Raw genomic sequence first — 27,804 nt, forward strand, 5'->3', positions numbered from 1 at the left:
CAGGGTGTAGCTCAGCTGCAGGTGCTTACCTGTCATGAGCAGAGTCCTGGTTAATCCCCAGCACCAGGTAATTGGCTGTGGGTATGCGCACTTTTAAATACACACAAGGAGTAGAGGAAAGAGGATCAGGGGGCTCAAAGACAGCCTGGGCCAGATCTTGAGTTTGAAATCAGAATTTACTACACAAGACACTGTCTTGAAAAACAAAACAACAAAACGAAACAAAACAGTCAGAGGTGTGGAGGGCGTGGAGACACAGGACAGTAGGGATTCAGTAGGCACTGGGAAGCCTGGAAGCCAGCCTTGTGGCTGCAGTCAGAGACGACGTCGGTGTTCGCTGTCTCAATGATGACAAAGTCCATGTGGTGGCCATGGTGAGCCTGAGGGTGAGTGATTGTAGGACTGGGAATGGCAGTGGACTTCGGCACAAGGGGATGCATTCCTACAGAATCGAGGGCAGGTGTGAGGCACGATGAAAGATAGTAACTGAGGACTGGAGAGATGGCTCAGAGCACTGACTGTTCTTCCAGAGGACCCTGGTTCAATTCCCAGGACCCACATGGCAGCTCACACCTATCTGTAACTCTAGTTCCAGGGGCCGGGCGGTGGTGGCGCACGCCTTTAATCCCAGCACTCGGGAGGCAGAGGCAGGCGGATCTCTGTGAGTTCGAGACCAGCCTGGTCTACAAGAGCTAGTTCCAGGACAGGCTCCAAAACCACAGAGAAACCCTGTCTCGAAAAACCAAAAAAAAAAAAAACTCTAGTTCCAGGGGATCTAATACCCTCACATCAATGTACATAAAGTAAAATTAAATAAAGTATTTAAGGAAAAAGATAGCAGCTGCTGGGGCGGTGGTGGCACACACCTTTAATCCTGATTTTTTTTTTTTTTTTTTTTTTTTTTTTTTTTGTAAATCCAGCGTTCTGGATGTAGAAGCAGGTGAATCTCTGAGTTTGAGGCCAACCTGTAAACAGCAAATTCCAGACACAGAGAAACCCTGTCTCGAAAAAAAACAAAGGGAAGAAAGAAAGAAAAAGAGAGACACAGACAGACAAGAGAGAGAGAGAAAGGAAGGAAGGAAGGAAAGAAGGAAGGGAGGAAGAAAGAAAGGAAGGAAGAAAGACGGAAGGATCTGAGATGTGTGTTATAGTGCAAAGTGGTGAGTGAAAAATATGGGGTGTGTGTGTGTGTTTGTGCATAGTGTGTAGTATGTGTGTGTTTGTGTGTGTGTGGCATGTGTGGCCTGTGCTATGTGGCTGCTCTGGAGAAGGGTGTAAGGGACCCAAAAGAAGCCCTCCCAGGGGTGCACACCTTCAGTCATATCAGCAGAAGGGCAGAAGCTGCTGTCATGCTCCTAAAGCCTGTGCCCTCCTCTCAGACAGCCACTGACTTCAGGACAGAAACCAGGGCTTAAGATGTGCCTCAGCCGGTGAGGCTGCTTCCTGCCAAATCTGCCAGCCTGGGCTCAATCCTGGAGCACCAAAGAGTGGGAGAGAACAAGGGCTGTGGGTTGTCCTCTGAGCACACACACACACACACACACACACACATGCATGGTTGTGAAACACCAAAGGAGAGCTTTGGGCTAATAGATGTCACCCTGGCAGACACTCAGTGCCACCTTGGCAAGGCTTCTGTCTCTGCCACTTCTAGTCAGACCATGACAGCTCGAGGTGGCACCCCACTTCTGAGGAGCTACACCCCACATGCCTTTCCAATGCCTTCTCTACAATAACATTTCATGTTTTTAAATTCTCCTTGTGACAGTGATCGATGTCCCTCACAGGAAGAAAAGGGGGACGCAGGGTGTGGCAGCTCAGATCTGAAAGCCTAGGCTCAGGAGGCTGAGATAGAGCAATCTGCCCCAAATGTGACTCCAGCCTGGGCTACAGAATAAGATCTTTTATCAAAAACCCCAACCGCTTGGGACTGGAGAGATAGCTCATTGGTTAAGAGCACTGGTTGCTCTTCCAGAGGTCCTGAGTTCAATTTCCAAAACCACATGGTGGCTTACAACCATATGTAATGAGATTTGGTGCCCTCTTCTGGCGTGTGGGCATACATGCAGACAGACTACTGTATACAAAACAAATAAATCTAAAAAACAAAAAGAAAACACCCAAACCAAAAGTAGTGATCTTTAGGTCGGGCACTGGAGTAGCTGAAAGATGACCCAAGGACCCTGCCCAGTTCCTCCCAGCAAGTGCCAGCAAGTGGCAAGGAAACACGGCTGCTACTGTCTACTGAGACCTGTGGTCCTGGAAAGAGGACCTCACAAAACGGTGTGGGTGTGGAAAAGCCTAGCTAGTGTGAATGTCCTCATGACCTCTCTGTGCCGCCGTGACTGAGTGGCCACCCCTCTCTGGGCCTGCAGTCTCAGCTGGACGCCTGGGAACAGTATGAGACTGTGTGGCCTAAAGGCACAGCAGGTGCTTCTCTGCTGAGCACACAAAGGAGCAGGTGACTGGCAATCACTGCGTACCTATGCCAAGGGGCCAAGAACACTCCTCTGCACCTCTTTCTTTGTACCTGATGTTGAGGACACACTGATCTCCTGCTGTGTCCCAGGTGCCTTCTCCCCACTCTGCCACTGGTTTTTTAAGACAGAGTTTTTCTATGTAGCCTTGGCTGTCCTGAACTCACTCTGGCTGGCCTCGGACTCAGAGATCTTCCTGCCTCTGCCCCCAGAGTGCTGGTATTAAAGGCCACCACTGCTGGGCTTGTTCCAGATGTATCATCAGGCACTTTCTGGATGGTTCTTGAGCTATCCTTACTGAGTTCTGTATAGGCAGAGCCAATTCCATTTAACAGGTAAGGACAGAGACCCCACAAGGGTTATGTGGCTCAATCAGGGCTTGTTTGCAGGTGAGCGGCGAGCGCTCTCAGGCTCAGACCACACTCTGCACCCCTTCTATCCCTGTCCCCCAAGGGGACCGAGGCAAAAACATTGAGGGTTTTTGACCTGGCCCCCAGCTTTCGGATTTCACACTCTACACAAGGCCCCCATGGCACCACTTCCTCTGGGGTCCCCTTGGCAAGGCCATGAATGCCAGGGCCACTCCTGGGAGCCTTGAGGAACAAGGAAAAAGGGAAATGACAGTGGAGCACACTGTCTCAGAGTCTTGTCCAACTTCTTTTCTGTTGTGATCGAGGAGCTTCGAGGAACAAAGGCTTTCGTCAGGTTTATAAGTCCAGACCCAACCCATCACTGAGTGAAGTCAAGGCAATCAAGATGGAACCTGGAGACAGGCTTTCTCTCTGCTTCCTATGGCACCACCTCTGACCAAGGTACTCATGTCTCAAAGCGGCACAGCAGGACCGTGGAGGCTGCTGCTTCCTGTATCAAGCTAAATAGCTTCCTTAGCCTACGTCCACCTGCCCAGGGAGTGGGCCCTCTCACGATGGGCGGGCCGGCCTAGACCAGTCTCTCACAGACATGGCTGCGGGCGAGTATGATCTGATCTAGGTGTTTCTTCACTGGAGGCTGTCTTCTCAGGGCTGACAGAGGTTCAGTTGTGCCCCAGGCCTCTGCACAGGAACTGCCACCTCAGGTACCTTGTCCTAGAAATTTGGGCTTCCTGTGGGCCTCATCTGAGGCTGTTCCTAAATTGAGACAAATTTAATCCCTGAACCCAGGGAAGCCCCAGCAGCCCTCTGGCTAGGAAGGAGGTGCTGAGAATTCAATACCTCTCCTGCTTACTAGGATCTTTCCCAGACGAGCCCCTCATTTGCTGTGTGGCCTCAGACCAGTGGCTGACCCTCTCTGGGCCTTATTTCTGGCTGAAAGCTACAGGCTCAGCCCCAGCTCAGCCTTACATGACACCCGCTCTGCCTGTGCGTCTGTCTGGCTCAGTTCCAGACAGTGCACAGCAGGGCTGTCACATGCTGATCCACGTGACAAGCGGCGGCTGGGGGCTCCATCCCACGCAGAAGACAGGGCCCTCAGTGCCCCTCGGCCCTACACCTATGCCAGCTTAGCTGACTCCTGTAGGGTTGGCAGCGGGGCGTGGGCCTGTGGGCCTCCCTTGCCCTCCCAGGTAGGTTGGGGAGCTGGGTGAGGTGGTGAGGAGCATCTCCTAGGTGCAAGGTTGGCACAGAGGCTCTGGCCAGCGGCCTCCAGGCTGGCCCGGGGCACCTGCGGGTAAAGATTGCTTGGTGGCCTGGGCAGAGGTACAAAGGGTGTCTTTTTCTCACACGTAACCCAGCCGCCAGCCTGTCTGCCCCAGCAGCTGCTCAGGATCGTCCCCTCTTTGTGCAGGCTCCTACAGAGGTCCCTGGGGTGGAGCCAGGCACAGCTCTGCACCTGCAGAGGAGCAGGACCCCAGGGGCCACCTCAGCAGTACACAGTATCCTGACGGCTGTCCTGAGGGTGGCAGGCAGAGGAGATGCATCCCCAGTTTTACAGTTGGAACCCTGCCTTGCATATCCTATGTGGCCAAGGCCCATCCCCTCCAGGGCCCCATTTTCTCATTGTAAAATGTGAGGTTTGAGGGTGATGCCTTTGTGAGCCGGCTGCAGTTGGAGGTAGCTGGAGGGTCACAGATAGGCAGAGGCCTGGGGCACCGCTGGCAGAGAGAGGGCCTAGTCTTGAGACTGACTCTGCACTCTGGGAAACCGAGACTCAGAGTAGACAAGGCTGGGAGGCAGTGTTCAGCCTTTCTTGATATTCCAGGCTGGGATGTCAAGGGCAGCACCTTCACACTGAAATTCTCAGGCTCTCCTCCTAGTGGTGAGAACATGCTCACCTCTGCCTTCCCTCCCACCCCTCAGCCTCCCCTCTGTTCCCCTCAAAGCTCAGAACAGCATGTGACCCTGAATTAAAGCCACCCTTCTCTGGGCCCTGCCTTCTTTTCTGTGGTCTGAGAGAGTCTCCGGGCCTCTATGAGACAGATATTGTGGTAAAATCCCAGCTAGCAGCTTCCACCAGGCTTGGAGCCAAGGTCAGGCACTGGGCCAGGACGGCCCCGCCCCAGGGGCAGGCATTGTTGAACCTTGCTGTGTAAAGGCAGGGCGCAGGCAGGGCTGGACAGCCAGGAAGGCAGAAGGGCAGCTTGGTGAGGCCTCAGGTACTGTATCCCAGGGAGATGGGAGCGGAGCTGTTACTGATCTGTCCTGGCTGGGATCTAGCCCAGCTACTCTGGGGTGCTGGGAGCCCTATCTTGTCTGGAAACTGGCCGTTTCTCACACAGGCAGCTTGTGTCTTTCAGGCCTCATCTGCTTGCAGCCTGGAGAGAAAAGGGAAGGAAGAGACTGAGGGGGAGGTCTGAGGAACTCAGAGTACAGGGCCCAGCTGGCCTCCTGAATCTGCACTGCACTCCCCTGCCCTTCTCCTCCTGGGGGACTCATTCTGTGAGGGGGAGGAGGGACATGGCTGCCACAGGAGAAAGCATGGCCTCCGACCCCTGAAGGTCCATTCGGGCACCGTTTCCAGGGCACTAGCTACCATGCAAGCCTGGTAGTTGGGGACGCTCCAAGGACCTTAGGAAAGACTCCTCAACAATAAACTCAGCAGAGCCCAGTGAAAGGGAGGCAGGACCTGCTGTGCCTGGGGTGGGACCTTGTGGTTCCAGGGATGCTTATCTATGAGAGGGCAGGGTCAGTCTCCAGGCCCAGGAACGTCTTGGTCCCAGCTCCCCAGGGATCTTGCATAGGAGACACTGCAGCCCAAAGCTCTGGACGATCTCCTGGAGACCAGGGGCAAAGCCACACATAGGAGATTAGAGCCAAGGCCCCTTCAGTTTCAGGGCCTGGGGGTCTCTCAGCCTGACCTAGTGCCCCCACCTCTGGCAGTACTGGTGAAGGTCTCTGAGCCCTGAGGCCACACCTTCCTTCACTGCCACCAAGATCCCCCGCCTCCAGAATCCCACACTAGATTAAGGTTTCCTTTGGTCCTTATCCTGGAGTCCTCCTGTCCCAGCCCCCTGGTGCTATCTATCACCCATCGCAGCCATCATGGCTAAGAGCTTCTGGGGGCCATGCCCGGACCAAGCCTTTCTAAACCTCTGCCTTTGAGTTTCCCCAACAGCGAGCTTACAGGTGGCACCAAGAACTGACCCATTTTGCTAAAGAGTGAGCCAAAGCGCCCAACAGACCTGCCCGAGGGCCGCTAGCCAGTCAAGCTGCTGGAATTTGTGCTAGACCACTGAGCCCTGACCATGGAGGTTTGTGGTGTAGTTGGGGAAACTGAGGCAGGAAGGATGTGGGACAGGACTGAGCTTTCCCGCACAGGAGCCCAGTGGGGTAGGCGAGAGCAGGGACCATCAGATGAGCCCTTGCCTGTCGGCTCATCCCCCAGGTGAAGGGGTGCAGGCCCGCATTCTCATCCCCGGGTGAAGGGGTGCAGGCCCGCATTCTCAGTCCTCTTCCATTTTCTCTAGTTTCCAGGCTCACCCTGCAGCCCAGCCACAGCAAGTGCCCATGCTGGCCCCGCCTACCGTAGCCAGTATCGGTTTGTTTGTGCTTGTGTGGGCAGAGTCTCACGTAGCCCAGGCTGGTCTCAAGCTCACTCCGTAGCCAAGGATGACCCTGAACTCTGACCTTTCTGCCTACACTTCCCAAGGGATCAGATTCAGTCCCTCCTGCACGCTAGACAAACACCCCACCAACAGAGCGACATCTCCAGCCCCTGTTCAGTAATTTTTAAATTATTTATTTATTGTTTGTTTGTTTGTTTTTGAGACTGGGTTTCACTGCGTAGTAGCTTTAGCTGTCCTGGAATTCTCTCCACAGACCAGGCTGGCCTCAAACGCACAGAGATCCGCCTCCCGAGTGCTGGGATTAAAGGCGTGCGCCACCACCGCCCAGCATTTCTGTACGATTTTAAAAGCATTTATGATGTGTGTGGGGGTGCATCCCATGGCATGCATGTGGAGGTCAGAGGACAACTTTAGAAGCTGGTTCTCTCCTTCCACTTTTGTGTGGGTTCAAGAGAGAAAACTCAGGCCGTCCGGCTAGCATAGCAAGTTCCCTTACCCATATATTTTTGGACACAGTTTCATAATGAAACCTTGGTTTATATGGAATTTGCTAGAAATCATAGTGATCACCTTGCTACTGCTGGGATGGAGGCGTGGTTTATCATATCAGGCTGATTATTGCTTTTAGAGGGATCCCTAGGCTCATGGTCCTACTCAAGCCCCTGGAAAACACAGACACAGAAACTCCCACACCATCCTCAGGGAAACCCCCGGGCTCACCAGCCCTGGATCTAAGCAGCTGAGCTCTGGGCTTGGACAGGACAACATAGTGGGGATTGTTAGGAATGACGGGACTGAGGGACAGAGACACCAGCGGACTGGCTTTTCACGCTCACAGGGCTCTTCTCTTTCTGGTCCTGAACCCGCAGCTCACAAGTGTTGCCTCCTCCCAAGGACTGTGTGTTCCTCTCTGCACTCCAGGCTGTCCTGTTATCATCCTCCAGGAATGGGGTGACTGGAGCAGTCAGCCTTCTGTGCCTCTGGGCCGAAGTTTTCCAATGTCAAGGAGCTGGGCATCCTCAGGCTAGCTCCTTGTCCTGTGCTCTGGTCTTCGTCTCCTTCAGTGGGGTGAAGAACGGTCCCCTTGTTGTGTGTCTAAAGGAGTCAGGGCGGACATCCTTATGGTCTTACCCAGGATGGAATGTACTAGAGAGGGAGGATGGGGTGCAGTCCAGTGGAGCTAGACAGGAATCCCCCAGTGTCTGTCCACTGGGACTTCCACTTGCCTTGTGATGTCTTAGTCTAAGACCACCTGATCCCAGGTGGCAGATGGCCTTGGCTTCTCTGCTCCATCAGGCCCAACCTGGCTTTCTAGCCCTTTTGGTGGGCACACTGTCAGGTTTCAGTCCACAGTGACCAACCTTGAGAAGGCATTGTGGGCCCGGTGGGCAGCCCTGCAGGAGAGGTGTGTATCCTGCTGCCATGGTGAGTTAGCATCAGCGTTGCCAGGAGCACTTCTGGAATGTTCCGTATAGAGCCCACCCACAGAGCTCCCTTGCCCACAAGCCAGTGTTAGGTAGGCATGCTTGACATTTTTGTGGGCGCTGAAGAGCCTCCAATGAGCAGGGGGCAGGAAGCGACTGTTGGTGGCGTGATTTCTTTTTCTTTTCTCAGGGTTATGTGCGTTCACGTGTGTGTGTTCACTGTCTGGGGGATGCACATGTGTTTGTATGTATATGTAAAGAGGCCTGAGATTTCCCCATAGCTTCCCACTTTTATTCTCTTTGAGGTAGGGTCTCTCAGTCAAACCCAGAGCTTGCCAATCTGAGGCTTGTCCTGTCTGCTTTCCGAGGGAGGTTGGGGCTGTGGGGAGCTCACGTGCATGCGCACTGTCCTTTACCTGGGCCTGGGAATCTGAACTCTGGTCCTCTTGCTTGCACAGCAAGAGCTTTGACCACAGAATGTCCTCCCTGTTCTGCTGGTGACTCACGGGCTACTGGCCTTCCTCTGCCTTCCGGGAACAACGGCAGCTGCCTTGTGCTCAGATCTTAAAGCAAACCAGGCTTTCATCTTCTGTAACAGCAAGGAAACTGAGGCAGGACAGAAGAGGCTTTGTTTCAGATCTCTCGATAGTAGGAGAGCCCCAGGATACTCTGATGACACTCTGGGGGTAGGGGTGGAGGATGGTGCTGTCTCTGTTGGAGCAGGAGGCCTGAAGGGTCAGCAATGGACCCTCGGCGCAGCCACTGAGGTGGCTCATCGCCCCAGATCACTGCTCCCACGAAGGCCTCCGGAGGACAGCTTCCTGACAGGAGCAAAGCACTGGGCCCACCTGGGCCCAGCAGCAGACCGCAAGGTTTCATCTTCACAAAACCTGGCAGCTAAGACAGACATGGTGCTGTGTGCCTATGATCGCAGCATTTAGGAGACACAAACAGGAGGACCTGAAGTTCAAGGCTGTCATAGCTACTGAGTGTGTGTCAAGGCAACCTGCCTCACACTGAACCAAGAAAACAAACAAAACACCCGAGTCTGGAGAGATGACTCAGCAGATGAAGTTTTTGCCGGTACAGATGCCCAGCGCCCACACAAACACTGGTGGTGTGACAGCTGCTGGGAACTCCGTAGCCCAGAGGCAGAGAGACTAGATCCCCAGAGCCGACTGTCTGGCTACTCTAGTTCCCCTTCAAAGCTTTGTGTTTTATTATGTGTCTGTGGGAGTGAGTGCAGGTACTTGCCGAGACCAAAGGTGTCAGATCCCCTGGGATTAAAGTCGCAGGTGGCATGGGCCACCTGATGTGGGTGCTGGGATTTGAATTCAGGTCCTCTAGAAGAGTCTGTCCTTAACTGCTGAGTTCACAACTCCAGCCCTAGATTGGTCTTATCTGTGAACTCGGGGTTCAGATGAGAGACTCTGACTTAATAATAAGGTGGAGAATTTTGAGGACCCAGCATTAGCCTTGGGCCTCTATGGACTTGGGAACACACATACATACACGCATGTACATCACATACAGAGGCACATGCCAAAAAAAAAATTTTTTAAAGCACAAACCCAGGGGGGCACGGTGAGAGCGATGAAGAGCACTGGAGTGGGTTTCAGTTACACTGAGACCTGAAGTCACAGGGAAAGAGGAAAGGGTCCCCAACCGGTCCTTGGTACCAGGCCAAGCAGCAAATGCGTCACAGCGCTCCTCTGATGAGGCTCATGTAAACAGGCATGAGCCCAGGGGAATATCAGGCCCCTTTCCTGTCTGCCAGTCCCGGCTGGTGATGGCCCATCAGCCCACCTGGCACTCCTCCCTACCCTCCCCTTCTCTTGTGGTCCAGTTGGCATCGTGGCTGAGGTGAGCAGAAGGAGCTCTGGGAAGCCCAAGCCACTTTTCCCTTTGTGCCAAGGGGGCTGAGAGTGTGCCCAAGGTCAATCCAGGTCTCTGAGCTGCCACCAGCCAGCCTGGCTCCTCTTGTGCAGTGCTTCTGAGCTGGGTGACTGCAGTGGTGTCCCTCACTGTCTCCCATTCCTGTTCACTCTACGCAGGCCAGGTGGGGAGGTGGGGGAGTGTAGCCCCTCGGAGGGCACTAGAGCAGGGACCTTGCGTCAGCGCTAACTTCAGTGGAACCCAGAGCCTACTCCCCTGCCCAGTCTTACCAATACCCTGTCCTGTAGCTTCCTATAGTCCACCAGGCAGAGGGAGGCACGCCTCTGTGTCTCAAAGGCCACTCTTGTCACCAGTGGAGTTGTCCCAGGGAGGCCCTGGGGAGAATCTGTGAGTCACTGGTGCTGGACAGGGGCTGGAGAAGGTCACCAAGGTGGGGGTGGTCCAAGCCACGCGATTCACACTGAACTGTCCTGCAGGATGGATTCGTTTGAGGACACACTGAGGCAGCTGCGGGAGGCCTTCAACAGCGGGCAGACGCGGCCAGCGGAGTTCCGGGCTGCACAGCTGCAAGGCCTGGGCCGCTTCCTTCGAGACAACAAACAGCAGCTGCAGGAGGCTCTGGCCCAGGACCTAGGCAAGGTAGCATGGAGGAGGGACAGTGGGGTAGGGGTGTGCATGACCCCGGTGGTACAGCCAGGATAAGGGACACAGCTCAGCCACATCCCCCATGAAGAGGAGCTGAAAGCCCGTGGAACCCCAGCTCCTGTCATGAACCACAGCTGACTGGTGGCCCCCGTCCATCTGTCCCCTATCTACTCTGCAGCTACTTATGGGAGACTTGGTATGTGCTTGGTACTGGTGCCAGGACAGGTTCTAGGAACACGCAGAGAGCAAAGGGCCTGTGTCTCCAGAGCTGACCTCTGCCGGGGAAGGGGTGGAGACAATATGGCATGTGATCTGGTAACATGTGAGGTGCAGACATCACAGTGTTAAGTCAGGGGTCAGAGGGTGGTGCTGGTTTATATGTGTGGGGGGGTCAATGTAGGTTTTTCTGAGGAGAGGCCTTGGAACAGAGAGAGGAAGCAGGGAGAAAGAGCTGCACACAGAGGAAGAGGCCCAGCAGCATAAGCAAAGGTCCTGCCTGAGGCAGAAGAGCTTAATGTGTCTGTAAACTGAGGAACTGCAGAGACCAGAGGGCTGGAGAGAGTGAGAGACAGAGAGATATGGGCGAGAAGGCCTGAGGAAGTGGACCACGCCCTGAAGGACTTGGGTCTCACTTGGCACTGTGGACATCACAGCCTCTGTACTCTGGAGGTTCTGGGGTGTCCTCCCAAATCCAGTAGCAGCCATGCCGGGTCTTCCAGTCCCGAGATGGCTGCCCAACAGATCTGTCCCAGTGAGTTCCTCTCCTCATTATCCCTGCTGTTACCCTGGTGGCTCCTCCAGTCTGATGGGTGCTCCTGGGACTGACTCTCACCAGCCCCGCCCAGCACCCTGGGGACCTGACCTTTCCCCTTCAGCTCAGGTTCCACCTCTGCTGTGGTATTCGATTCCATAAACCTGGACCTTAGAAAGGAGGCAGTGGCCCAGAAAATTCAACCTGGTGCCTCCCTCTGATCCAGTCAGACTACTCACTGTTTCAACCCTTGGCCCATGGTGCCTGCCCAGTGGTCAGACTCTCATCTGAGCCCAAGCACTCCTCCTGCTGGACAGTCACACCCAGCTATCCCCAGGGGAGGGTGCAGTGAAGGCAGTTTCTTGCCCAGAGACACACAGTCATGAAAAGCAGGGCCTGAGGAAGAAGCTCTCCTGACATCACCGTGCCCACTGTGTGCAGACTGATTTTTAAAGACCCCACCCCACAAACCTCGATAGGGACCTCAGGAAATGCCAGGCTTGCTGTGAGTGGTGTGTGGCTGAACGTCACCTGAACCAGGCTTAGCTACTGGAAGTACAGTGGGGTTGGGTGGCTCAGAACACCCACCTGGCTTTGCATGGCATAGCCCCTTGTATGGTCTTCCTGGCACTTTGAACCACCTCTGCAGGCCTTTGTCTTCTGCTGCTCTCCAAGAGAACTTGTATTTCAATGGCCACAATTCATCCTGGCTCTGGCATCCCTGACCCTGAAGCCTGGGTCCCTCCTGTCCGGGGCAGAGTGCAAAGTTTGCAGAACGCAAGAGCATGGTCCTGACTTTTCTGAGATGGGATCTCAACCTTATTATGAAGCCGAGAATGACCTTGAACTCTTGACCCTCCTGCTTCTGCCTCCTCAGGGCTAGGTGTATGCCATCGTGCCCAGTCTACGTGTTGCTGGGGATGGAACCCAGAGTTTTGTGTTTGTTAGGCAAGCTCTCTACTGACTGAGTCCCACCTCCAGCCCATCCCATTGATTTTTGTTTTCTTCTCCCCTGAGCACTAGGTACTGTCCCCCTGGGCTGTGGGAAAAAGACCATTGACCGAGCAGAATCATGCCTTGTGCCCCTCTCTCTAAGCAGAAGCAGAGCAAGCCCCAGCCAGCACAGGGCCTCTGAACCTGCTAGGCTCTCTTCCCACTGTATTCTGCCTCCAGGTGCCCATGGCTCCCTGAAGCACGTGAATGAGTGAGTGAATAAATGAAGGATAAAGAGATGTAGCACCTTTGGGAAGGAAGCTGTACCTCCCCACTCTCCAGCTCTTTGCTGCTTTAGGACAGCCCTGACTCTCACTCTCTTCTGTAGTCAACTTTTGAGTCAGAAGTATCTGAGATCGCCATCAGCCAGGCTGAGGTGGACCTGGCCCTCCGGAACCTGAGGTCTTGGATGAAGGATGAGAAAGTGTCCAAGAATCTGGTAAGCTGGGGGACGGGGACAGGACGGCGGTTGAGCTTTGGGAACTGTTTGCTCCCACAGTGTGGTTCTACAGAGCCTCACTGCTCTCCCTGGCCCAGGCCACACAGCTGGACTCAGCCTTCATCCGGAAGGAGCCCCTCGGCGTGGTGCTCATCATCGCACCCTGGAACTACCCCTTGAACCTGACTCTTATGCCGCTGGTGGGGGCCATTGCTGCAGGTGAGACCCCCACCTTCCCACAGCCCTAGTCACTGGAGAACACGGGGCTACCTAGGAAACCATAAAAGGAAGGCAGGGGAGCTGGCACCCTGATCCCAGGCAGTGGGTCTGTCCATCACTTCTGATTCTTTGAGAGCTAGTGTGGCCAGCACACACCCTGCATGGCTGCCCTCTCCGAGTCTTCCCTCTGTGCTGACTGCAGGAAACTGTGTGGTTCTCAAGCCCTCGGAGACCAGCAAGGCCATTGAGAAGATCCTGGCTGAGGTCCTGCCCCACTACCTGGACCAGGTAACCAAGGATAGTGGAGGCCTAAGACTGGGCAGCTCCCGGTGGGGGTAAGGCAGGGGACACGTCCCAACCTCAGGAGGGCCTTCAGTGTGGGGGAGTGAATTTGAGGGGGGTGTGCTTGCTCATGTGTATGTGTGCGCATGTATGTTTATGGTGGTGTAAAAAAGAGTTCCACATTAGCCCGGAATGGAGTATAACAAAGGCTTCTTTAGGCCGGGCAGTGGTGGCGCATGCCTTTAATCCCAGCACTTGGGAGGCAGAGGCAGGCGGATCTCTGTGAGTTCGAGGCCAGCCTGGTCTACAAAGGGAGTTCCAGGACAGGCTCCAGGGCTACAGAGAAACCCTGTCTCGAAAAACAAAAAAACAAAACAAAACAAAACAAAAAAAAAACCAAAAAAAAAAAAAAAAAGGCTTATTTATTTGGGGATAAACTCACAGAAAGGGTAGCGATATGCAGTCCTCTGCTGGGAACTAGAACTGAAACCAGCAGCAAAGAGGCCCCACGCATGTCTGTATTTATAGTACATGAGACTGTGCCCAAAGTGGGCCAGTATCGTAAAGGTTATTGGCTGAGTTCCCACAGCACCTCCTCCTTTTGTCTAAATAAGAGCGTTCTAAGTAATACAGAACAAATATAATATTGTCCAGGGAAAAGAAGAGGCAAAAACATACATAAAAATTAGAATTATTAGACAACAATGAGGACACTAAGAGAAACTTACATAGATCTAATCCACATGGGAAGTAGAAAGTAGAAAAAGACAAGATCTCCTGAGTAAATTGGGAGCATGGGGACTTTGGGGGAGGGTTGAAGATGGGAGGGGAGAGGCAGGGAGGGGAGCAGAGAAAAATGTAGAGCTCAATAAATATCAAAAAAATTAGAAATAGTCAGCATGAACAACATCAAACAAGAAACATATGCTAAACGTTTCAATAGTTATCCTATCCTAAGGGGTCTAAGTCTTATATTAAAAATGTCTTAGCGGGCTGGAGAAATGGCTCAGCGGTTAAGAGCATTGCCTGCTCTTCCAAAGGTCCTGAGTTCAATTCCCAGCAACCACATGGTGGCTCACAACCATCTGTAATGCGGTCTGGTGCCCTCTTATGGCCTGCAGGCATACACACAGACAGAATATTGTATACATAATAAATAAATAAATATTTAAAAAAAAAATGTCTTAGCTAAGTCATGAGAGGAAAGTAACTGAGTATCTAGTCTTCAATCACATCAAAGACCTGAGAAGGGAAATAATATTACTTGAGTAAACAAGATGTGCAATCAAGCGACTTCCAAAAGATGCAAGAAATAAGAGACCACTGGCTAACTCCCACAGCATGCTTCTGTGTAAGAGGAGGCCAGGCTCAACCTCTGGTGTTTCTTTAAATGTTCACCCCGCGTTTTGACACAAGGGCTCTCACTGGTTCCTGGAATGGAGAATTTGGCTAGACTAGTTGGCCAGTGAGTCTCTGGGATCTGTCTTTCTCCACTGCTCCGTGCTGGAATTACATGCCTGCCATCACGCCTGGCTTTCCAGTGGGTGCTCAGGCTCGAACTCCGGTCCTCATGCTTGTACAGCAAGCACTTTGCCTGCTGAGTAGCTTCTCCAGTCTTTGTCTCTTCTAATTTTTTTTTTTTGGGGGGGGACAGGGTCTCACTCTGTAGCCAAAGCTAGCCTCAAACTCATAGTGCTCCTCCTACCTCAGCTTCCTGAGAGCTGAGCTACAGGAATGAGTCTCTGCCCTTGGTTTGGGGACCCCTTCTGAGTGGCATGGCCTTGGCTACATTACTATGCCCCACTTCAGTCTCCCTTCTAGGATTTAGCCAGGGCAGTCTGTCCCCTGGGGCCCTATTGCTGGCCCTAGCTTCATTCTTGCTCAGCCCCAAGAAGTTCTCAGGAAGGGTTATCCAAGTCTGGATGAAGTAAAGTGGGCGGGCTCCAGGCAGGCTGGACCACCCCTGAACTTGGAAGCTGGGTCTGAGGACTTCTGTCTGCCCCGCCCCCTACAGAGCTGCTTTGCTGTGGTGCTGGGTGGGCCTCAGGAAACTGGGCAGCTGCTGGAACACAGGTTCGACTATATCTTCTTCACAGGTAAGGTTCGGGGGTGGATCCAGCCTCCAGACCCTTAGGGAAGACAGATGCTCATATCTACAACCACCAACCAACCTCAACCTTGAGCCAAAAGTCTGCCCAGGCCAAGCTCCTACTACACCAGGCCCTATCAGCAGACCCCATGCTCTCCCTTCAGCCCTAAGAGCAGACCCCATAACTTCGCTTCAGCCCTGAGAGCAGACCCTCTGACCTCCCTTTAGCCCTGAGAGCAGACCCCCCCCCCCGACCTCCCTTCAGCTCTGACAACAGGTGAGAGGCTGCCTCGGGGTGCTGAAGGGCAGCAGTGTCCAACCCAGGGTTGCCCTGCTGGCCAGGATAGGATCTGCACCCAAGCTCTTAGTGCTGCTAGCTCTCAGAGGTCACCTGCCATTATACTAGCATGTCCCCAGTCCCAGACAGCTTGCTTCAAGGGTCCATGATACAGTTTCTGGAAGATAGAAAAGGAAGAGGAGGTAGTGGGCGTGCTTCCAGGGCCTGAGCAAAAGCTGGCTGGCTTCTGACGTGCAGGGGGTTAGAGCAAGTGAGAGGTGGGCTTTGAACTTCCCTCTAGACCTTGCCTCAAGCCTAGGAAAGGCCTAGCTGGGGACAGGGAAAACTGCTGAAGCAAAGGTGGATTGGTTTTCCCTGTGGGGAAAAACCATTGGTAACAGTCTTAGTAGGCAAGGAAGGAGGCAGGGGAGTACCGTCAAAGTAACCTCTACGCCCTCAGTCATGGTGGCCCTTAGGTGAGGTTCTCACGGCCAGTGCAGAGGCAAGGCAAAGCCCAAGGCCAATTTTCAAGGGAGGTCCCAACAGACCTGGCTGAGATCTCGCTGCAAGGCCCATGACCGATCCAGTCTGTTCTCATCTGTACAGCTAAGGCAATCCAAAACACAGTCTGCATAGAAGACAGAGTCTTTCCATGACTAGCCTACAGTCCTTAGGAAGAATATCAGAGTCTATCCATTACCATAGCTACAGTCCTTAGGAAGAACATCAGCCCCTCCTCCCAAAACCAGTGTGTCTCTGTTGAGTACACAGACTGTATGTCAGAGGCTGTATGTTCTGGCTTCTTTTTGTTTTGTTTGTGGAGACAGGGTTTCTCTGTGTAGCCCTGAAAATCCTGGAACTCGCTCTGTAGACCAGGCTGGCCCCGGACTCACAGAGATCTGCCTGCCTCTGCCTCCTGAGTGCTGAGATTCTGGAGTCTTTTATCAGTGTGTAAGGTGCTGGGAATGAAACCCCAAACTTCATTCGTGACAGGCAGATGCCCTACCACTGATACTTTCAGCCCTTGGGTTGTCACTCTTATTTGGGTTTGGCTTGGTTTTTTCCAGACAAGGTCTCATGTAACCCAGGCTGGCCTCAGACTCACTACGTAGCTGAGGGTGGCCTGGAATTCCTGACACGTTTGCCTCTACCTCCCAAGTGCAGGAATTACAGAACTGTACCATCAGAGCCACTGTTTGAAACAGGATCTCAGTGTAGCCCAGGCTGGCACTGAACCTGAGGTACTCTTCTAGCTCAGCTTTCTGAGCACCGGGATCACAAGCAAGCGTCCCCATTGCCAGGAGCCACTGCAGTGTTTGAACTAAGGAGAGCAGAGAGCAAACAAGGACTGGAAGAATTACTGTGCTGCAGGCAAGGGCCAGTACGGCCTGGAGGATGAGCAGATGGGGGCAGGACTTGGGGAGGAGCCTGCAGACCAGGAACTCTGGGAAGAAGAATGTGAGACAGAGAGGAGGAACTGAGCATCAGTCAGGCTGAACTGGGCTGTGGCCTTAGAGGACATGCAGAGGACATCAGAGGTTTCAGGAGATGGAGAGATGCCTTGTACTTTGACAGGCTGGAGAATAAGCTGTAAGGTGGGCCAGGGACAGAAGCAGACACAGGTAGGAGCACAGACCTGGAATAGGCTCATGGAGTCCCAGTCACTGTTGGAAGTGCAGGACAAATTCTTCCTTTGGAGCCCCTGTGCAGGGATCCAGGTGAGGCCACCCACTTAGCCAATTGACTAATGAGCCACTCTAGGCCCTTTCTATGTACCCAGGGAACGCTTATGTAGGCAAGATCGTGATGGCTGCCGCCGCCAAACACCTGACGCCCATCACCCTGGAGCTGGGGGGTAAGAACCCCTGCTATGTGGACAATGACTGCGACCCCCAGACTGTGGCCAACCGCGTGGCCTGGTTCCGCTACTTCAATGCTGGACAGACCTGTGTGGCCCCTGATTACATCCTGTGTAGCCAGGAGATGCAGGAGCGGCTGGTACCTGCCCTGCAGAATGCCATCACACGTTTCTATGGAGACAACCCACAGACCTCCCCCAGCCTGGGCAGAATCATCAACCAGAAACATTTCAAGCGGCTCCAGGGCTTGCTGGGCTGTGGCCGCGTGGTCATTGGTGGCCAGAGCAATGAGAGCGATCTCTACATTGGTGAGTCCCTCTCTTCCCAACCTGGGCCAAGACCTTTCCACGCTGGACTACAGGTCTCAGACTGTGTCTGAATCCTCTGCCCTACCTCTCGAGCCTGGCCTGAGTACCCAATCCTGGGTGCCCAGTTCACAGCACCCCATCACTGTGACTTTGAGCCTGTGACTCCCCAGCTCTGGGTCCACTGGGCTATGACCCCACTAGAGAGGTTCAGAGTATGGCTTAAGCTTCTGTTCTAGCTTTTCTTGTTCTGTGAGACTCGAGACCCCAAGTGTGAGGTCCTAGGGAGTTAGACCCTGGGTCTGCCCTGTTTGGAGAACAGGCTCTGCCCTTAATTGGAGCCCCTCTTGCTGGACACGTCTTGCCCATGGGTGAGGCTGAGCTGCCCCTTGTATTGCAGCACCCACAGTGTTAGTGGACGTGCAGGAGATGGAACCTGTGATGCAGGAGGAGATCTTTGGGCCCATCCTGCCTGTGGTGACTGTGAGGAGCCTGGATGAGGCCATTGATTTCATCAACCGGCGGGAGAAGCCACTCGCGCTGTACGCCTTCTCTAAGAGAAGCCAGGTGGGATGAAGTACCAGTAGTGAGCTGGGGTGTGGGAGGGAACAGAGGGAACACGCCCCTCTGGGTAGTTACAGGACTTCAGGCATGGTGGCCTCTTGGCTTTGCCCCTGCCCTCCTTCCCAGAAGTCAAACCCTACCTGGGGCCGAACTCTCCTGGATGACATCACAGACAATTTTTTGAGATAGGGCCTCATGTAGCCTAGGCTAGCTTTAAACTATGTAGTCCAGGATTGAACCTGATCCTTCTGACTCCACCCCTGAGTGTTAGGACCATAAATGCGTGCACTGACACCTGGTTATATTTGATCCTGGGGAAACAAATCTAATGCTTCTTGCACATGAGACAAAACTTAACCAAATTAGGTTGGAGAGATGGCTCAGTAGTTAAGAGCACTTGGTGCTCTTGCAGAGGACCCAGATTTGGCTCCTAGCACCACCTGCTGGTTTGCAATGACCCATAACTCCAGTCGCAGATCCCAGGGATCTGATGCCCTTTTATTGTTTCCTCAATCACCAAGCACATACGTGGTACACATACATGCATACAGGCAAAACATACACATAAAATAAACAAATCTCTAAAGATTAAAACAAACAACAAACTGACCAATTAAGGGAATCTGTGAGATAGCTCAGTCAGTAAAGATGTCCAATCTCCAAGAATCCTGTGGTAGAAGAACAGACTCCCATATGGTTTTCTCCCACAAAACCATCACGAGCTGAGACTAGTACACATAAACACACTATAAATAAAATGTAATAAATTAAAAACAAAAACCCAGGCTGGAGAGATGGCTCAGCAGTTAAGAGCATTGCCTGCTCTTCCAAAGGTCCTGAGTTCAATTCCCAGGAACCACATGATGGCTCACAACCATCAGTAATGAGGTCAGGCTGAGGCAATGCTGCACCCTGTGGGACCCACTTCACCAGACAAAGCCCATCTCAGAGCTGGCATCACTGAATAACATGAAATTAAGTAGGACAAACCTGTCTCCTTTCGCTCGAGCCTTCTCAGACCTGCAGACTGCAGGAAAACCCTTCAAGGAAGTCAGGCAAGGCCAATCTCAGGCTGCTGAGTCCAAACCTGGCCTTAGCGGCCCAAACTCGTCCCACAAAGTCCCTCCCTTCTCTCTCATGAAAACTGTCACCACAAGACTCAGCAGCTACCTCTTGTGCCCACTCTACCTTTCCCAGATGATGCCAGGTCTTATGACTTCTCCTTTGTGCCAGGGTTGCACAAAGGTGGACACACAGAGAACGTGTCCCCGGGTGGAGTCTGTGGGTATGTTCCATTAGCCCCACCCTGGACCTCAGTCCCTATTGAAACAAGGTACAGCCAGATGTACTAAGCAAGTTCCTCTTTCTCTCCCAGGTGATCAAACAAGTCCTGGCCCGGACTAGCAGCGGGGGCTTCTGCGGGAACGATGGCTTCATGCACTTAACCCTGTCCAGCCTTCCTTTCGGAGGAGTAGGTAGGTGGCAGCAGCCCTCTGCCCTCCTGGGCTGATCCACGGTTGCATCCTCACTCTGCTGCTCGAGCACCCTGACTACAGGACGTGTGGCTCACTCTCAGGGTAGCGGACACGAGAGGAAGCCCCCTCCACAGACTGTGCCCACCTAGCCTGCCTCCCACCTCCCTACAGTCTGTGGTGGAACCGTCAGGTTTTGGCTTTTTCATAGCCCACCCATCCACACACTCAGTCCTGGTGCCTTCACCTCCATGGTAGGGTCAGATGATGCTCCCTCAGCCTTCACAGTTCCTGCGACCCCAGCTCTGGGCCTCTCTGCTTCCTGGAGGCCTGGGATGTGGAGATGTCCCCCGCTACGCACACAACTGTAAACTTCACAGCTTATCCCAGCAAGCCAAAAAGCATGTGGTCCTGGCAGTTACTTCTTTGGGTCTACTTTCTCACTCAAAGTGTCCTGGTCATAATCAGTACTGGAATGACAGCATGGTCTGGCCTGTCCAGGTCTGCCCTGGAGCCCTGCTCCCATTCCCCTCCCTTAGTCTGTTGTGGGTTATTGACATGTTACCCACCTTCAACACTAAGTTGTCCCCAAGCCACAGCCCTCTCTACCCCCTTTTTCCCCCACCCACACTCTATCTAGCTCACTCTACATTCCTCTGGCTTTACTCTTCCAACAAGCCAGCTCTATTCTTCCCAACTCCATCCAGGCCATGTCCCCTGGACTTTCTGGGCTGAGTCCTTCTCTCTTCCTAGACACTAAGAACTACACAGGTTTGAAGATGTCTACCACAACCCTAGGAGGAGGGTGCCACTGTCACAGGAGGAGTCTGAGGCAATCACTTGCCCATGTGACATACCTGTTTAGGACAGGGCTCGGATTTAACTTTGGGCAGTCGGGCTCGAGAATTCATGCCCTTGACCTCAGTTTGCCTGTTCCAGATCAAAACCTGGCATACTGGTCTGGTGGCAGGCTCGGAGTTCAGCCTTCTATCCGTAATGTCTTGCGATCAGTCCACTGAACAGATGGGGAAAGAGGCTCAGATAGCCCACCCGTTAGAACAGAGTCTGCGATGTCCTCTTAGCTGGCCTTTAAGGACCTAAACCCCATGTTCCATGCTGTCCACAGGATCGAGCGGGATGGGCAGGTACCACGGCAAGTTCTCCTTCGACACCTTTTCCAACCAGCGTGCCTGTCTGCTGCGCAGCCCTGGGATGGAGAAAATCAATGACCTTCGTTACCCGCCCTACTCCAGCCGAAACCTGAGGGTGCTCCTGATGGCCATGGAGGAGAGAAGCTGCAGCTGCACACTGCTGTGAGGGCACTGGAGCCACAGGGCCTCCCTGGGACACAGCTGCTGGGGAAGTGGCCTGCTAGGGCCAGGTGGCAGAGCAGTTGGCTCAGCCGCCCTCCCTCTGGGGCTTCCCTTTAGGACCTCTGATTGTTCTGATTGGGACAGGCTATGGGTGGATGTGAGAAGGGGTGTGGCCTGTCTCCTCCAGTGCTACCCATGGCATTAGGGAGGAACGGGCACTTCTGAACTACCCACCTTCTTGTGGGTAGTGTTGCAGGGAAGCAGTGGTACATGGCATAGGCCATATCCTGTGATCAGGCATGTCTAGGTCCGCGGAGCCTCGGAGCCTACCGGCACAATGGGGATGAAGCAGCCTCCAGTCGCGGGGAGTATTAAAGCAGGAGGGCTGACCCCAAGCTACAGGTGTCTTGTCTCTTTTTGGAGGGAGGTGTTGCCTCCAGGTTAAGGCTAAGGATCCCTCCCTCAAGGACTCCCCTCCCCTCAGTTCTGCACATGATACCCCCATCTACTCCATTCTACTCAGAAGTAAAACATCCCACCAACATCAGCCCCATGCTCCATAGAATGGCGTTTCCAGACACTCAACTACTAAAACCCCAAATGTTGACATCCTGTCTCCTCTCGCGGCCCGGTTTGACCAAGTCAACATGTCCTTCCTGGCCCGCAGGACTCCTAAAGGGAGCCTTCCCTGACCACTCCAAACAAGACATGCAGACTGCCTCATGGCTCTCTAGTCACAGGGGCAGGTTTAGGAAAGTCCTGCTACCCGCGGCTGTTACGAGGACCCGATGAAGCCTTGTGGCTAAAGCGCTTAGGTCAGAGAAGAGGTCGCCACCATTACAGTATTCAAATGAGCCACACCGCCCTGCTCCGCCCACCGGGAAATGAAAGTCCCCAACCACGCCCAGGAAGTCCCGCCTTCAGCAGCTCGGAAGTCCGCGTATTGACCTCGCCGATACAATATGGCAGCTCCCTACAAAACTTCAAGCGCCTGTTCCCGTCAGCCAATCATAGAAAAGTTAATTCTGGGCCCTCCTTCGCAGCCGCACCACAGACCAATCGGGCCACAGCAGGAAAGGTCACCAAGGAAAAGGCTTGAGTCGCTCGCCCAATGGCAGCATCCCAAAGTTAGGCTCCGCCCCCCGGCTGAACCGCACCTGGGCCAGTGAAGGAGCCAGCGCGCCTCAAGGTGGGTGTCCAGGGCAAGGCAGCGAAGACAGTGTCTGGGTGGCGGGCGTGACGACGGGGTCGAATGTGGTGTCACTGCTCACTCCGTGGAGTCTGGGATCCAGGGGGGTCGGCTCGGTACCCGTGGTCTCTGCGTCCTTTTGCAGCTGTAAGGCCGGGAGGCCGGCATCCTTAGGCGCATGCGCTGCATCGCCGGATGCCTTCTGTGTTCCTAGGGTCAGAGGTCAAAGGGAAGGTCTGAGAGAAAGTGGTAGGTTGGGCTCCAGGATTACCTGTGGTCCTGGATCTCAAGTTGGCAGACCCGCTAGAGGTCAAAGGTCACAGGAGGGGCTCTTTGGAGCGTTGGTAGAGTGCCAGGTTCTTGGCCAACATCCCTTTGGTTGCATGCATCCCTAATTGTCGGGGACACCCTCCCCCCCCATAGCGAAGGCATAAAGCCAGAGGTCAGAGGACATCGCTTGCCCAAGGTCACCCGGCAGGCTGGGAAGAGTCCTTGGGCTGGGGAGAGGAACTTGACCATGAGAATTATTTAAACCGTTAAGATTTTTCTGCAGGTGACTTCTGGGTTCCTGCCCTGGTTCCAGTGCCACTAACTTTGGGACAGTCACTTAACATGTCAGGACGACAGGGCTTGTGGCATCTGGCCTGAAGCCTGCCTGGCTCAGCGTTAACTCTATATATGCAGTGGTGGTCAGGAAGTTTAGGTGTGAGCACAGATGAGGCGTAGAGAGGGGAAGCGGGTTCAGTGAGCTTCTTAGGAGCTGCAGTAGAAGGAACTTGGGGTGCCAGGCGAGTCTTAGCTGACGTCTTAGCAGAGTGAGGTCAGCTTGAGGCTTGGGGCGCTGTGGGAGTCGGTGCTGGAGAGGGCAGATTTAGACCCGTCACCTCCTTTCCTTCCTGTGCCCCAGATGAACCGTCTGACCTCACCCATGCTGCCACGGGCCCTGGCCCAGGCTGTGCGCACAGGTAGGTGCAGGGAGCTGTTCCTGGGGGTGGGGAGCCAAGCTTCCTGATATGAAGTCCCAGCAGCAGAGTGTCACCCTTTCCTTGCAGGACATCTCAGCGGCCGAAGCCTCCATAGCAGTGCAGTGGCAGCAACATACAGTGAGTACCACCCGGTGTCTTCCGACATTCCTGGTCGTGGGCATGCCTGAGGCCAGGGACCCTCATCAAAAGAGAATGTGACTGACGGACATTGTGGTGGCATTGAAGGAGGGGGGCATGTGCTGAAGAGGAATGCTTGACTCATTAGGGGGACCCAGGACCCTTTCACCCGGAACTTGAAAAGCTTTGCTTGGGGGCTCTTTGGGTTACCAGTAAGGCTTTGCTTCCCGGGGCTGCAGACTGGCTTGCCGGGGCCCGGAGACCACAGACGGGCTTCCTGGGGTCCCAGACTGGCCTCCTAGGGCCGCGGACTGGCTTCCCAGGGCTGCACTGACTGCCCAGGGCTGCAGACGGGCTTCCCAGGGCCTACCTGCCTGCACCTAGGGTTGAGAGTTGAGCTGCATCTTCCAGAGCAGACTCCCTAACCTCCCGTCTTGACTTCCTGCAGAGTATGTGAATGTACAGGAGCTGGATATGGACATGAAGTCTGTGACTGACCGTGCAGCTCGGACGCTGATGTGGACAGAACTCATCCGAGGTGAGTGCCAGTGGGGAGAAGTGGGATTCGGGTATGGATGTGTGGAGAGGAGAGCAGCCCCATGCCAGCTCTGTGCCGCTCACAGGACTGGGCATGACCCTGAGCTACCTCTTTCGGGAGCCTGCCACCATCAACTACCCATTTGAGAAGGGCCCACTGAGTCCACGCTTCCGGGGCGAACACGCACTGCGCCGCTACCCATCCGGGGAGGAACGCTGCATCGCCTGCAAGCTCTGTGAGGCCGTCTGTCCTGCGCAGGTGAGCTCTAACTCTGCCCCTGCCTTGATACACAGCCCTGGGAAAGTCCCTTTTTCTTTTGAGACAGAGTCTCACTAGTTAGCCCCGACTGGTCCAGAACTGACTGTGTAGACTAGGCTAGCCTTGAGCTCACAGAGACTTGCTTGCTTCTGCCTCTGGAATACCAAGATAAAGACACATACTGCCGCACCACCTGGCAAAAGTCCTAACCCTCATCCGTGAGTGGACAGTGAGGCCTTGATGTCCAGGTGCTGAGCCAGGAAGCCGGTGGTGGCCTCCATCCCAAGCAGGCCATGTGGCGCGTATAACCATACCCCACCCTAGGAGTCAGTCGACCGTGTAACATTTGGGCTCAGGAGCCATGGGCTAATGTCGGGAGTCCTGTCTGTGTGCCTATCCTGGCTTTGAGCCAAGGCCTTGCAGTCAAGGCTCCCATCCCTGGTGGCTGCTCCTCGGGCATGACCATGCTCATGGGCGCTATGTGAAGCGTCTGCCGTTGGGGCTGTTCGTGGAAATAGTAAGAGGCAGAGGTGGCTTCGGTGTGCCCAGCAGGAGCCCTAGCAGATGCAGCCCTAAGACCTGCCATGCCTAGCTTCAGCTTCTAGCTGTGCTCCTGGCAGTAGTAGCGGGCATGGCTTCTAGGCAGTGGGCACTCTGTAGAGCAGGCTCATCCCTATATCCTCCCTATAACTGCAGCAGTAGCTGGTAGAGGTTTTATTCCCACTCTTTTTTTGTTGTTGTTGAGACAGCGTTTCTCTGTGTTGCTTTAGAGCCTGTCCTGGCACTCGCTCTGTAGACCAGGCTGACCTCGAACTCACAGAGATCTTCCTACCTCTGCCTCTCGAGTGCTGTGGCTAAAGGCGTGCACCACTGCCTCCCAGCTTTATTCCCACTCTTAAAAACACAAAAAGATGAGCCTCCTGAGGCTTCACTGTGAGTAGTGAGCATGCCACTCGGGAGTGTCAAGTTCTTAACAGTTCTCCTGGCCTGTGGGTCCCAGGCTGTCCCTCCTTACTCTTGGCTGGCATACAGCTGTACCCCAGAAACCAACAGTTAAAGATATACCTTCAAGTTTGGTCTATGTGCCTCACTACTGTGTGACTTCAGGAAATCCTTCTACCTCTCTGAGTCTTAATTTTCTCCAACAGTGGGGATTGCTAGAAAGGTTGTTCAATATAATATGACAGTCACTGGGCACTTACTGTCCCAGGGAACCCCTTAGGGTCACAGGTTTCCTTTTTAGTTTTTCAAAACAGGGTTTCTTTGTGTAGCAGCCTTGGCTGTCCTGGAACTCACTCTGTAGACCAGGCTGACCTCGAACTCACAGAGATCCACCTGTCTCTGCCTCCCTAGTGCTGGAATTAAAGTTGTGCACCACCACTGCTTGGCACAGGTTTTCAAGGAGCAAAGCAGATGATAGCCTTTTCCTTGTTAGATAGGAGGGTCACCTGGGCAAGAGATGAGCAAAACCCTGGCAGAGGCTACAGGGACCATGTGAGGGTGCTCCCTCTGGAGGGCTGAACAGGTGTCTGAGCATGTGGGCATCCATGTGAGGGGCAGACCCAGGGCCAGGAGGTGTCTGCCAGTGGCAGTGACCTGTGATCATTCCCTTAGGCCATCACCATTGAGGCTGAGCCGAGAGCCGATGGCAGCCGCCGGACTACACGCTATGACATCGACATGACCAAGTGTATCTATTGTGGCTTCTGCCAGGAGGCCTGCCCTGTTGACGCCATTGTGGAGGTGAGTGGGCCGGGTGAGGTGGCGAGCACTGAGGCTCCTGGCCGGGGGTTGCCTTGCTGACTTCCTCCCTCTTGCAGGGCCCCAACTTTGAGTTCTCCACTGAGACGCATGAGGAGCTGCTGTACAACAAGGAGAAACTGCTCAACAATGGGGACAAGTGGGAGGCTGAGATCTCCGCCAATATCCAGGCTGACTACCTGTACCGGTGACCTGGCCACCTGGCTGAGTCCTGTGGCCCCTGCTGCCCATAAAGAAGCTATGATCCCACAACTGCCTGTTGTATCTGTTTGCCAGAGTGGAACCCACCCCACATAGCCAGAGGCCTGTGGCATCCTCTGGCCAGACCAGGGTGCATGGACCTTTGGCCTTGTTCCCTCAGTGGGCCCCAGCAGCTCACGTGCCCACAAGACCTAACAGCCAGACCCCGTCATCCTCTGACTCACAGGCCCAGCAGGCCTCTTTGTGGTTGGCCACAGGACCCCGAACTATCGCACATGTGGGCTTCTCCGCAGGGCCTGGCTATGCTGGTCGCCATGGGCCTGTTGTCCCCATGGTAGTGGCTGTCTGAGAGGTGGACCCCAGGTCTTCTGTCTTCTCAGACCTACATTGCTGTAGTTGTCTGGACTTGGAGCCTTCCCAGGCTTCAGGCCAGAGTCTGTCAGAGTCCAGGAGGAGGCTGGGTAGAGGCCCAGTGAGTAAAGTGTCCCTGTCCCTGTCCTGAGAGTGCACACAAATGCAAATGCGGCCACGTCTGCCACCCACTGCTGGGGGTGGACTCAGGAGGATCCCGGAGGGCTCGCTGGCCAGTTCGTCTCGTCAAAATGCCAAGCTTCAAGTTGAATGAGAGACCCTGTCTCAAAAGTGCCTCAGGTGGTGGGCAGCTGAGGAAAGGCACCTGCCGTTGACCTCCGGCTTCCTCGTGAGCATGCGCCAGAGTGTGCCTGCGTACACTTACACAGAGAGCCTCTCAGGCCAGGGTGTCCTTTGGGGAACAGGAAGCCTGCTATGGGGTGATAGTCACAAGGGGATGACACAGGTCCTGCTGCCTCTGAGCTGGATGTCGCCACTTGCTACATCCTCTTTCCCTACATCTTCCACGCGGGCTGCTGTGTGACTTCAGCTTCCCAGTTTGCAGTCCCAGCCAAGTTGTATGGCTCCTCTGACCCCGGAATGGCTGTTTCATGTACACACACGGGGAGGCTGGCTGTTCCATGTGCACACATGGGGAGGCTGGCTGTTCCATGTGCACACACACACGGGGAGGCTGGCTGTTCCTTGTGCACACACACGGGGAGGCTGGCTGTTCCATGTGTGCACACACACGGGGAGGCTGGCTGTTCCATGTGCACACACACACGGGGAGGCTGGCTGTTCCATGTGCACATACGCACACTGGCAGGCTGGCTGTTCCATGTGTGCACACACACGGGGAGGCTGGCTGTTCCATGTGCACACACGGGGAGGCTGGCTGTTCCATGTGTGCACACACACGGGGAGGCTGGCTGTTCCATGTGCACACACATTGGGAGGCTGGCTGTTTCATGTGCACACACACACTGGGAGGCTGGCTGTTCCATGTGTACACACACATTGGGAGGCTGGCTGTTCCATGTGCACACACACGGGGAGGCTGGCTGTTCCATGTGCACACACACTGGGAGGCTGGCTGTTTCATGTGCACACACACACACGGGGAGGCTGGCTATTCCATGTGCACACACAGGCTGGCTGTTTCATGTTCACACACACACGGGGAGGCTGGCTGTTCCATGTGTGCACACACACGGGGAGGCTGGCTGTTCCATGTGCACACACACGGGGAGGCTGGCTGTTCCATGTGCACACACACGGGGAGGCTGGCTGTTCCATGTGCACACACACACGGGGAGGCTGGCTGTTCCATGTGCACACACACTGGCAGGCTGGCTGTTCCATGTGCGCACACACACACTGGCAGGCTGGCTGTTC

At 54.3% G+C, this 27,804-nt stretch overlaps 2 protein-coding genes across 10 annotated transcripts; both read left to right on the top strand.

The window, feature by feature from the left end:
* The first annotated feature begins 3,952 nt into the window (after positions 1-3,952).
* Positions 3,953-21,415, top strand: Aldh3b1 (aldehyde dehydrogenase 3 family member B1). 3 transcript variants are annotated; one of them, XM_057778352.1, is made up of 10 exons: positions 3,953-4,038; positions 10,274-10,436; positions 12,515-12,625; positions 12,724-12,844; positions 13,047-13,132; positions 15,141-15,222; positions 17,273-17,659; positions 18,057-18,223; positions 19,596-19,695; positions 20,819-21,415. In XM_057778352.1, the coding sequence occupies exons 2-10, from the start codon at positions 10,275-10,277 to the stop codon at positions 21,007-21,009; spliced, it is 1,407 nt and encodes a 468-aa protein (XP_057634335.1). In that variant the 5' UTR covers positions 3,953-4,038; position 10,274; the 3' UTR covers positions 21,010-21,415. The 3 variants fall into 3 exon arrangements, with proteins under 3 accessions (XP_057634335.1, XP_057634334.1, XP_057634336.1); XM_057778351.1 differs by lacking the exon at positions 3,953-4,038 and adding an exon at positions 5,006-5,067; XM_057778353.1 differs by lacking the exon at positions 3,953-4,038 and adding an exon at positions 8,926-8,984.
* Positions 21,416-22,138: 723 nt separating this feature from the next.
* Positions 22,139-26,123, top strand: Ndufs8 (NADH:ubiquinone oxidoreductase core subunit S8). Of its 7 annotated transcripts, none has more exons than XM_057778356.1 (7): positions 22,139-22,194; positions 23,102-23,159; positions 23,247-23,297; positions 23,746-23,835; positions 23,921-24,093; positions 25,708-25,836; positions 25,914-26,123. In XM_057778356.1, the coding sequence occupies exons 2-7, from the start codon at positions 23,102-23,104 to the stop codon at positions 26,043-26,045; spliced, it is 633 nt and encodes a 210-aa protein (XP_057634339.1). In that variant the 5' UTR covers positions 22,139-22,194; the 3' UTR covers positions 26,046-26,123. The 7 variants fall into 7 exon arrangements, with proteins under 7 accessions (XP_057634339.1, XP_057634337.1, XP_057634338.1 ...); XM_057778354.1 differs by lacking the exon at positions 22,139-22,194 and adding an exon at positions 22,204-22,341; XM_057778355.1 differs by lacking the exon at positions 22,139-22,194 and adding an exon at positions 22,376-22,443.
* Positions 26,124-27,804: the final 1,681 nt, after the last annotated feature.

This window comes from Chionomys nivalis, chromosome 8 (assembly GCF_950005125.1).
Source record: "Chionomys nivalis chromosome 8, mChiNiv1.1, whole genome shotgun sequence".
Classification (NCBI taxonomy): Eukaryota; Metazoa; Chordata; class Mammalia; order Rodentia; family Cricetidae; genus Chionomys; species Chionomys nivalis.